Source organism: Pseudonaja textilis, chromosome 4, assembly GCF_049901715.1.
Source record: "Pseudonaja textilis isolate UNSWEBS1 chromosome 4, rPseTex1.2, whole genome shotgun sequence".
Lineage (NCBI taxonomy): Eukaryota > Metazoa > Chordata > Lepidosauria > Squamata > Elapidae > Pseudonaja > Pseudonaja textilis.
In genome coordinates, this window is record NC_141993.1 from 3515228 (window position 1) to 3527275 (window position 12048).

At 42.0% G+C, this 12048-nt stretch overlaps 1 protein-coding gene across 4 annotated transcripts in view; it reads left to right on the top strand.

Moving 5' to 3' along the window:
• OGDHL (oxoglutarate dehydrogenase L) overlaps positions 1 to 12048 on the top strand; it is a 40749-nt gene that overhangs the window by 17193 nt on the left and 11508 nt on the right. For all 4 annotated transcript variants that reach the window (XM_026714540.2, XM_026714539.2, XM_087932138.1 and 1 more), the window contains 6 exons: positions 175 to 354; positions 1814 to 1966; positions 3912 to 4014; positions 6158 to 6286; positions 8619 to 8769; positions 10900 to 11027. In XM_026714540.2, the coding sequence (XP_026570325.1) occupies positions 175 to 354; positions 1814 to 1966; positions 3912 to 4014; positions 6158 to 6286; positions 8619 to 8769; positions 10900 to 11027 (844 nt within the window). The remainder of the gene's footprint in view (positions 1 to 174; positions 355 to 1813; positions 1967 to 3911; positions 4015 to 6157; positions 6287 to 8618; positions 8770 to 10899; positions 11028 to 12048) is intronic.

The window sequence follows — 12048 nt, forward strand, 5'->3', positions numbered from 1 at the left end:
ACATCATCAGTGGGGAAGGGGGGTTATTACCTAATTTGACAATGAAATGTCAGCAGGCAAACAACCCAGCTCAAAGAACACCAATGAGTTCACTTGAATAACTTTCAGTAACAGAGAAGTGGAAGAAGGGGAATCCTGCAATTACTCAGTTAAGCAATTTATCTCGCATTTTAGATTGGTTTTACTACGGACCCCCGAATGGCTCGGTCCTCTCCATATCCAACAGACGTGGCACGGGTAGTCAATGCACCCATCTTCCACGTGAATGCTGATGATCCAGAAGCGGTGATGTATGTATGCAATGTCGCTGCTGAGTGGAGAAACACTTTTAACAAAGACGTGGTTATAGACCTGGTAAGGGCTCTTATTCTTTACCCAAACAGATATCTAACTGGGTGCATAAAACCTTCCTTCCTGTGCGAACAGGAGAGCTTTTCAAAGCAGCCCCTTCCTCTCGGGGTGTTTTCTGTTTCTGCTGCTGCAAAACATCTCCTGGGAATTTCTCAGGAGCAAAGCATCCATGGAGAGTCTCAGCCCTCCAGGTCACGGTTGGCCCAAAGGTGCTTTTTCAAGAGCCAACTGAACTTTCTGGTTTTTCTTTGAAGACTTCTCATTTCGCTTCTCATCCAAGAAGCTCCTTCACCTCTGGCTGGGAGGGGGGGAATGGAAGGATTTATACTCCTTCCATCCCCTGGCCCACCCCTGGCCCACCAGTGGTCCCTGGTCCAGCAGTGGTCCCTGGCCCACCCCTGGCCCACCGGTGGTCCCTGGTACCTTTGGAAGCACCTTTGGAACAATTAGGAGCAAAGCTGTTGTGAGAAGAGACCATCAGTATGATCTCGCCTTTCGACCTGTAGACTCTGAAGAAAATGCATGTACTTTTCAAATTCTGATCCTTAAGTTCGCCGTACAGAGAGTCCTGAATGTGAGCCAGTGTTAAGAAGCTGAACGGTTCTCTTAAATGTATGCAGAAGTCAATGAAAAATAGGATCTCAGGTTGCTGTGATTAGATGCTTCACTCTGCAGGAAACCAAAGAAATGATTCTCCTCTTTAAAAATATACCCCTTATGCTTGCCCACAGTTCATGTTTTGCTGTTTTAAAAACTTGCCGTTGGGTAGATAGCAGCAAAGAACATGCAATGCTAGAGGTGACTGCTAGACAGATGGCAGGCTCCACCTCTTCCCCACCTCGCTCTTGCTCTCTGCTCTCCACCTGTCCATCTTTATGATTATCATATTGATGCATTTATTCTCGACATGTTCCTTTGTCATTGTTTATTTTAATGTTCTGTTATTTTACTTCTGTTTTGCTTACACACCTTTCACTTTTCTTCCTTTTTATGACTTTCCTTTAGCCTCTGATCCTGGCTAGTCGGCCTACAGCGAGAGGCGGCAAATGAATTTAACGAATATATGTATATATATGCATTTCAACAATTAGTAGTTTAGTAAGTCTGAGCACCATTTTACATGAAAAATGGCAGAAAGACATCAGAAAAGGAAGGAACGATTTCTTTCGCTCTGTTCAGAGAGGGAACAGGGTACAACTTCATCCTGCTGTCTGTGGAGATTCTCCACCATCCTGGTTATGGTTGTCCCAAAGGGGTTTTTTCAAGAGGCAACCGGACTTTCTGTGTTTTTTTCCTTGAAGATGTTTCGCTTCTCCTCCAAGAAGAAGCTGAATAGCCGAAGACGCTTCTTGGGTGAGAAACGAAACGTCTTCAGGAAAACAACAACAGCAACCAAGGAAGTCCAGCTTGGAGCAGCCTCTTTGGGACGTCATCCTGATGAAAATCCAATCCTCCTCTGCAGGTTTGTTATCGAAGACGAGGCCACAACGAAATGGATGAACCCATGTTCACTCAGCCACTGATGTACAAGCAGATTTCAAAGCAGGTGCCGGTGTTGAACAAGTACGCTGACCAGCTGATTGCCGACGGGGTGGTCACGCTGCAAGAGTTTGAGGTAGACCCTGGCGATGTGGGGTGCCGGTTTTGGGACAAGGAACGTTGCCGTAACCCATTGCTCCAACTGGGGCACCTTTCCGCCAATTGTTATTTTTCTCCATGTAACTAATGATGGAAACCAGATTGTTACTTCTAAGCCTTTAAAAATACAGTAACATTTAACATCTAGCAATGTTAACCAAATCAAGAACCAAGAGCAATAGATGTGACGAGTGAATAATAACCAGAAGGGTGAAAAGCAAATCCATCAGGGACAAGGGATGGAAGATTTGATGGCTGCACACAACATGCCATTTCGAAAACGAGGCCTAAACCCCAAGCCACCTCCTCAACGGTTACCGGCAGACTTTCTGTATGTTTCAGGGCTCCAGAGGGGATGGGCTTCCATGTCCTTGGAAGCAAGAACAGATCACAGAGAGCCAGCAAGGATTGTGGGTGCCTTCTTAAGCCAAGTTACTCCAGAAAGCTCTGATTCCAGCTCTTATAGAAGAGTAGCCAGATGCCATTTAAATGGATATTGCCTTTCTCTTGCCCTAGGTCAAAGAAACATTGCTTCTATAGTGTGTTTCCGCCCCCCTCACTCTTCCTTTCCCCAAATAATTGGCCTGATCTTAAATCCTGCTCATTGTGACTTGGAAGGAGGAAGTCTCTTATGTACTACAGTGGGTTTTTTTTTGTTTGTTTGTTTTGTTTAGCGCATGGCACATGTTTAGCCAGGGATCACCCTGAGGTGGCTGGCTGGCTGCCTCTGTGAAAGGGATTTTTTGGGGGTGGTGTTATCTTTACTGAATGCCAGTAGGCAATTAGGGGAGGCTTCTTTCTTGTCCCTTCCATGGTTTATTCGCTCCCGGGAATCGAGCCTCAACGACCTCCGCGGTGCGCAGGCCCAGCGTCTTAACACATGAACCACCACAGTCCCCTACTACGGTGGTAAAAAACCTCCATTTATTTGTTTTTGCCTGTGTGGAGAGCCTTGTTCATGTTGAAGAAGGGAGTGGGGGCTCTCTTATCCTCACAGCGGATGAAATATTGGGAGGAGGGTGTTTCTGAAGACACCAGGTGAGCTCATTGGCCAAGTGAGGTCTTCAGTTTTAGAATATAACGGTGTAACCTCAGGGACCAAATGACGATTAGGGCAGCAGTGAAACCATTCAGAAGGCTGCTTCACTCACTGGGTCACCATAAAGGGAGAGTCCCTTCCTAAGCGGCTCTTCAAAGCCTCAAGGTGTCATCCAGTATGGCCATGGTTGAGGGCCTTCTAAAACCCACCCATGTTCTTCAAAAGTCCAAGAGCTTCCACAAAGAACCATGAATGTTCCAGGAGGCCTTTGATGGGTCGTGGCTATCTCTGGCCTCGAAGGAATATCCTTCTAGGTGATTTATAAATCATAATTCAGCGAGACGTGGTTGATACACTTGAGTATACAGACAGTTCTGATATATGTTTGTGGGAAGATAGTCACGCAAATTTGGGAAATCAGAAGAATGTTGGGTAGATGAATGTTTCCAACCAAGTAATCTTCTAATGCCGAAAAGTGCAGTTAATTATAGTTTTCTGTTAGATGTGAGCCCAGGACTGTGACTACTAGCTTTTAGATAGACCACATTTGGAAGTTAGCTTTATATCTGTACAATCAAGGTGGATATCATTTTACAGTGTGTTAAATTAATCTTGTTGCTTAGATTTGGAAATAATTTGATACTTCCTTTCCAATACTCACATTCAGTCAGTGGACTGGCACTCATAACAGATTTCCTTGTTGACAAGATTTAAGCCACATCAAGAAGGCTGTCAGCATTTTTCAAGAGGAGATCCAAAAAAGGAAAATACGGAAGAGGAGAGAAAGATTGATTCTGGATAAGAATTGGTTAAAAACTCACTCTCTGGTCGAACCAGGAGTTCCAGTCTGTGATTTCTCCCTCCCTCACCTTCTATTCTACAGGAAGAAATTGCAAAATACGATAAGATCTGCGAAGAAGCTTACGCCAGGTCCAAAGATAATAAAATTCTCCATATTAAGCACTGGCTGGATTCTCCTTGGCCAGGTATCAAGATTGTTGGCAATTGTGCTGAGATGCTTAGCTTTTCAGTATTCCCCCCCCTCCCCCACTCTTAAGCATGGCTAATGGTGCATGTAATGTTTCCACACTTAAAAATAATGCATTTTGATTGGTTAAATATTGTTATTGGGGGTATCAAGGGTATCGGCATGTGGAACATGTAAAAAAGGGGCAGAATCCCATTGGCACAATTATGGCTGCCTACTTGACTGTTTTGGCACACACACACATGCATGCACACACCAGCATCCTTTGTGGTGGTGACAGCTTTCTTATTATTTTCCTCTAATCATCCTATGCCTGTCCCCTTGTGGACCTTTTCAAATATTAAATTTCTAAAACAGAAGCTGTTGCCCGCATATTTGAGAAGCAAAAAGGAAGGGGTACCTTCAGCAAATCTCCCTCCCCACAAAAGAGGTTAAAAATATGTCCCTTTCCATCTTCTGTCTGAATCCCATCTTTCTGTTAAGGTCTCTGAAACCATCAAGCCCGAAAATCTTTTAAGTGCTTTGTCATCTCCATAGAAATCATCAAAAGTTGGATGCTCAATATGTCTGAATAAATACATAATATCTTAGAATATATAATATTAAATAGGTGGGAACCGGTGTGGTATAAGAGGTTGAGCCCTTTCTCGGGGTCTCACTTCAACCTTGGAAGTTGGCAATAATTTTGCAATACATTTGATTAAAAAAAAAAGAATACGATTAAATTTATTTCTTCTTTTTGGACTTTGTGCTGGAGGTGGAAAAAAAATGAAACTTTGATTTTGGGTTCTGCTGTTTAGATCGGTTTGTTGTTATAGAAATGGCTAGTATGTATTATTATGTAAAAGTAAAAAAGTGAAGGTTGTATATTATTACCTTATTGTCAGGCCTGTTCCAGCTTGGGCATATAGGAATGAAAGACACTAGACTCCCTTTGTAGTAAAAGGTACACTTTTACTCAAAGCCAAGTGCTTACAGCCTAAGCAAAGCCAGAACTGAGAATTCCCACATAAACCCAGGAACTTTCTCTTCCCCCAGCCCTCCCCCACCACAACTTGGTCATCTTTGTTAATGTCCAGTAAGGTTCAGACCAGTTGTTTTGGCAACAGCTCTAAAGTTTGGTGCCTCTTTGGTGAGCATTCTCACTCTGCTCCCATGCCTGCGTCCTTGGGTCGTTCAACTGTTGTCTCAGGTGGCTCTTTTTCTCCCTGTCATCTACCCTCCATACTTCCTCCCCATTCTTTTATGGCAGGCCACCATCAAAGCAAAGCAGGGCTGCAGTGGTGGGATTCAGTGCTTTCCTTTTTCTTTTGACCCTTCCCTGTTTTCCCCATTATTTTCGTCTCTCTTTCTCCCTTTCTGCATTTCGACTAAACTAATACAAATTTCAACCCCAGTGTTGGAAGTTGGCAGGTGGACCTCTGGAGTCCAATGCTGGATTTACAGAGGAGTAGAGCAGTCTGAAAGTAGACACTCCTGCAGCCCCGTGACTTGATAGTGAAATACCAAGGCAGCCCTAAGATAATGATCTCCAGTCTTTTACAGAGTATTCCCCTTTTGCACTGGGTGAAATCTGAAGGTGGAGGGGGTGGGTGGGTGGGTGGAAGAGGAGAGGATGGAGAAAGTGCTGCCATCAGGAAGATTTCAGGTAGAGGGAAATGCTCCTCATGTCCAGGTTTCCCCCACTTCAGGCTTCACCCAACGTGGAGGAACAGCACGACTCTCCCTTCCAGCTCTATTCTGACGAAGGATTAAGTTGGATCAGTGTTACCTTCATTTCTGTTTTAGCCTGAAAGCGGAGATATAAATGGACACTGAGAATTTAACATACCTACAGCCTGCAATCACTGAGAACAATGAACCAGTGGAACGGCTCACCTTCAGACGTTGTGGGTGGCTTTTAAGAAGGGATTGGACAACCCTTGGTCTGAAATGCTGTAGGGTCTTTTGCCTGAGCAGGAGGTTAGACTAGAAGGTCTCCAAGGTCCCTTACAATTCTGCTCTGTTATTTGCGGATGGCACCTTTTGCTACGATTCCTGAATTGACTTTCAGAGGGGGTGGGGGAGGGAGGGAGGGAGGGAGAGAGAGAAGGAGTGAGTCAAAGGTTTTACATCCTATTCCAAATGTCTCTGTTTTCCAGGGTTTTTTAACTTGGATGGTGAACCGAAGAGTATGACCTGTCCTTCCACAGGCATCCCCGAGGAGCTACTGAGCCACATTGGCCAAGTTGCCAGCTCTGTGCCCCTTGAAGGCTTCAAAATACACGGAGGTGAGAAACTCCTTCCTTCCTTCCTTCCTTCCTTCCTTCCTTCCTTCCTTCCTTCCTTCCTTCCTTCCTTCCTTCCTTCCTTCCTCCTTCCCTCCCGCCTTCCCTCTCTTCCTTCTTTTTTGGTTGGGAACATCAGCTTCTGTCCTTTTCCAGACAGCTGGGGCTTGGATGCCATGAAGATGCAGTATTTTTTCTTTCCCCTCATTCCAAGGACAGTTTTCCATTTACCCCCATTTCACACCCCTGGAGGTTTACCACGTGGGCCTCATCACTATTTGAATCTGAATATCAGATTTGAATGTCAGGTTCATTAACTATGCTTTTGTGAACTGAAGCCATCAGGAAGAAGTCGTTAGCTTTAATGCCCTCCTAGGCAAATACCGGGTTGGAATTAGTGCTAGCCCAATGGTGAACGAAGTGATAAGGTACTAAAGTAAATACGTTAATAGCAGAGGTTCTTATTGATTGCAAACACAAGTCTTGTGCCTTTTGCAACGGAGCTCATAGTAGCTGTGCATTCCTCCAAATGAACATGCAAAGTTAAAAGAAAAAAAAATGTTTTTGCATGATGAACTATTTAAAAAAAAAAGTAGAAAGAAGAAAGAAGCCAGAAAGGCAGGGTTGGGAAGGAAATCAAAAGTTGTATCTACTCTGATCTTTCTGTAACATCTCTACCTTTTAAAAAGGCCTCTGCTTTAACAGGTTCTCTGTCCAACTTCTTTAAGGTGTCAACTTTCTCATGAACTAACTGAACATATTTTCACATCTTTATGTGTCTAGTCATGCTGTGTAGGTCTAATAACAAATTGTTCAATCATCTGGCTATATTTTATTTTATTTTTTCCTTCCTTTGAGATTGATCAACAGGAGGTTTGGGCAATTAAAATTCCTGAGAAGCCTTTATTGCAATGCTTTCAATTATAATTCTCTAATGTTTTGTGTCCAAGTGGCATGCAATTAACAAAAATGTTCTTACTGAGTTACAATATCATTACTCGTTAGGAAGCATTTGAAGGAAGCCATGCATATGAAGTATAGTTAATAGCAGGTCTGCAATTGCTAGAAGGTTTGATACATTAATATTTGGTTAAATCCAGATGAACATTTCTGGACCATTGAAAAGTTATAATGCGTTATGAACCGTCTGCTTGTTACTTTATGGACATCTGTGAATATTTCTAATTTTGAAGAGACAATTGACTGGTTTGATTTCAGTTAATCAAACATATTAAGAGTTGAAACTGTCAGTTGCAGCAAAGTGAAATCTTGCTTGTTTCATGAAATAGAAAGCGACTTGCCCTCTTCTTGCTATCTTCTATAAAAAGTCCCTACATCTAAAAAAAACACCCAAGTTACCCAGGAGCTTGCTATTCCTGAGACCATTGTCTGTGGACTGTCCTTAAATATCCCATTTTGGCTCTTACTATGTTACAGAGCCCCTGATTATGACATCGAACATGCAAACAAGCTAAATACACTATTAACATGGGCAGCATCCTGCCCACATGCTTTTATCTTTCTTGGTGACTTCAATTTACCTCATATTATCTGGACCCTTAACGAATGTACAACTGAACTCACACATGCAACCTTATACAATGCAGTAACAAATCTGGGACTAGAACAACTAGTAACCAACAACACTAGACTTAACAACTGCCTCGATCTCATCTTCTGCAATAGTTTGAATTCAATTTACAGAATACAAATTAAAGAACCCTTTTCCAACAGTGACCACAACAGGATAGACTTTTGTCTCAACATACATCCACACAAAAATCATCACAACAATGGAATGCCCAATTATAATTTAAAATAAAACAGGCAGAGGTATAAAATGGTAATAAAAGTGAGATGTGTTTGCTAAATTGCTTGGGGAAGACAGATACGGGTCTCAGGATTCAGTATTAAGGTATCAATTATTGCAAGTCTTTATGTGTAGACTCAAAGTATTCTGTGATTTAACAAGGACCAGGTAAATAATAAGACAGGACTGGAACCTAACAGGAACTTAATTGCAGGGACGTTTTGTGAGTTGAATCGGAGTGCAGCTAGCAGAAACGCACAATGGTCAAGAAGGAAAGTGACTTCAAGGTTTAAATGAGGCTACCATGGAATTCATGTACTACGCCTTTCAGCTCTTTGGGATAACTGATCAGGTGGCTTGTTTGTGTGTTTATTAGATTTTTATCCCACTTTTATTATTTTATAAGTAACTGAAGGTAGCAAATGAGCATAACATTAACTCCTTCCTCCTCCTTCCGTTTTTGCTTTGCAAGGGAGAACAGGTCAATAGATCTTTAATCACACCTCCTCCTTCTTCCTCATTTAGGACTTTCTCGGATTTTGAAAAGTCGGCTAGAAATGACCACGAGCCGGGTGGTTGACTGGGCCCTGGGAGAATACATGGCTTTTGGGTCCTTATTGAAAGAGGGCATCCATGTCCGGCTAAGTGGCCAGGATGTTGAACGGGGGACTTTCAGGTGAGTTGTCAATCATCTGCCATGCATTGGGGAGGAAACATAAATAGATTTGTGGGGATAAATCCATCATCCAGGTTCTCCCAAAGGTTCTTTTCCAAAAGACAACGGACTTTCTTGGCTTTTCCCTTGGAAATGTTTTGCTTCTCACCCAAGAAGCTTCTTCGGTTCTGACCAAATGTGGGAAATAGAAGGATTGCAAAGGACTGCAGAGAATATAAATCCTTCCATTCCCACCATTCAGTCAGCACAGAAAGAAGCTTCTTAGGTGAGAAGTGAAACATTTTGAAGGAAAAAAAAACAAACAAAGAGAGCCCAGTTGCCTTTGGAAAAGCACCTTTGGGACAAACAAAAAGATTTTAGTAAGAGTTGGTGCTCATATTGGCCTGCCTCAAAATTTGGGTGCGGCGTTGTCATGCAGATTTCCTGTAATGCTTTGGTTAAAAATGATCAATTATATGGACAGCAGAATATGAATCTCTGAATTTCTTGTAGAAACTGACTGCAAGAATTCCTGCAAGAATTCCTAGAAGTGTCAGGAGGGGATTTTTTTGCTTAAATGTGGAGGACAAAAAGGAACTGCATGAAATTTGGAATACTGAGATTGTCACTTCAGCTCTCAAAGAAATGTGGACACCATTCAGAAATTGCTATTACAATGATCATTTGCTTTCTAAATATGATTTAGAATTTTACAGGAATCTTCCAAAGGAATAGTTGTCTCTCCATATGCTCTGGTAAAAATGACCCACCCGTTACAGAAAACATTATTTATTATGGGATAACTCCTCTCTGTTTTATTCTGAAAACTAGAATAAAGCTCGGCGTTCAAGCTTGCTCTTTTTTTAGAAAAATGATGTGAGAAGCGAACTAAATTTGCTCTCTCAGTGAGCTTTTTCATAGTCATTCTCTCACCTTTGACTCAAGCTGGCGTTGTCTTTTTTTTTTAATATAATCTTAATTTGTTTCGGAGTCACACTTTGCTAAGAGCTCTTTGCTAGCCGAATTAGAAGAGCAGAGCTGCAGCCTGGGGAAGCATATGTCCACAGAATAGCTATTTTCAGGGTAATGGCCCCCTTTTTTTTCTTTCGTGGTTCTAGAAGTTGAACATATTGGTGTGTTTCACTCAGTTAGTCTTGCTTGGGGAGTTAATGGATTACAGTAATTACTTCGGTCCTCTCCGTTTTGAGAATGGTCCTGGGTGCCTCATTCAGAGGCTGATTAATGGTGCTCCAGGGGCCTCTCAGCAGCAGTGAAGGTGGGGAGGGTGGCTAGCGGAGAAGAATGCGCTCTTTCAAATGCAGGTCTTGAGGATTTGCTTAAGGAGGTGGAAACCAAGGAGGCGCGATACAAACTGCTCATGTCTGAAAGCCGTGAGCGGTAGAATTCCGCAGCCGTAATTTTGAGGGAAAGCAGCCGTGTTGTGTAATAGCTTCCACACTTCATATTGTGTGGAGTATAACTGCTTCTCTTGAAAAGCTTCATGGGTTGCATAACAACGGGGCCAAAGTTACCTTTGGGGGCCGAGAGGCAAGCAGCATCCTGTCTAAGGGCTCCGTTCCATTCCTCCAAATTGTTAAATTTTTTTTTTTTTTAAATTGATGTCAGTATACTGACCTCAGTTGTGTATTCATGCGATCTTCAGGATGGGGTGAAGGTGGGAAAGCATGTGAGTTGCCAGCAAGGAAAGCCCCGATTTAAGTTGAAGGTAAGGTTGGGAACGCCTTTGCTTAAAGGCAAACCGTCATATTTAACAGATGAACAAAGTTGGAAGGGACTTTGTAGGTCATCTAGTCCAACCCCCCACCCGAGCAGGAAGACCCTACATTATTTCTGATCTATGGCAGTCCAGTCTCTTCCTGAAAATATCTTGGCAGGAATCCCACCCCCCTTCCCCCCATGGTCACCCTTTTCCAAGAAATTTCTTCAGTTCTTGGATGAGAAGCAAAATGTTTTCAAAGAAAAAAACAACAACAAGGAAGTCCAATTATCTTTTGGAAAAGTCCCTTTGGGACTCAGTGAAAGTTTTTGCAGGAACACCTTTAAGGTGCCCAAAATGTTCTGTGTTTCACCCCTCTGTTGCATTTTGTTTTTCCAAATTCCTTCCCACTGGCTTGCTGAAAATCCCGGTAGCCATCGCCACCATGTGCTGCATGATCAAAATGTCGACAAGAGGACTTGTGTTCCTATGAATCACCTGTGGGAGCAACAGGCTCCTTACACCGTGTGCAATAGCTCCCTTTCAGAATATGGAGTCTTGGGTAAGTTGGATGGTTTCCTGTGGAGTCATTTAGCTTAGAGGGAGGGGCGTACCTTTGGTAATCAGACTGAGCTATATTTTGATATCAGGTCAATGTGTTCCTTAGGTTTTTCTAAAAACAATACCTGATGACTCATTTTTTAAAAAATTATCTGGACCTGTTTTATTGTGTTACACCAGGAAATAAACTCTAGCTCCTCTTCTAGTAGCATAATTTTCAGGTGGCTACCATTGGGAAGGAAATATAAGATGCAGCAAATCATTCTTCATTGTGGTAATAGTAATGTCAAGCGTAGGAAATCAGGAGTCCAGGCTCTTCAGTGAATATATAGGTTTATTGTATGCTAAACCTCTCACAGCTATTCTGACCATTTGCTATTATTGTGCTTGAACAATAGCTGTGTGAGAACTGTGCTGGTCATTATAGTAGTTTTATGTTCCGTTCTTTCAGTAATTTTCTTTTTTTTAAAAAAAATAAATTTTATTGATTTTACAATTAAAACAAACCAACAACACATACATAAATGAAAGAGAGAGAAAGAAGAAAGGGAGAAGAAAAGAGAAAAATAGAAAACAATTAAAAACATTCTCATCTTCAACAGTTTGTAAGACCTCTTTTTTATCCTTATTTTATGCCATATACCCACACCTAATCCTTACATATATCTGTATATCACTACTATGGATTTATCCTATCCTCTTTTGCCTTTTAGTGTGAAGTCTATCTTTGGTCTATCCATTTGTACCAGCAGTTCCAGCTGTTGTAGTATATTGAAGTGTCTTAATTTTTTAATGCCAAAGTTAATTTGTCCATTTCTGCACAACTTGAAATTTTTTGAATGATCATCTCCTCTGATGGAACATGAGGCTGCTTCCAACATTGTGCAAAAGCCAATCTGGCCGCTGTCAAAATGTGTATTATTATATATTTCACTTTTTTTGATATTTGTTTATCAAAGATCTCTAACAGAAAGGACTCTGGTTTGAATTCGATCTGTTCTCTTGTCATTTCTTCCAGCCAA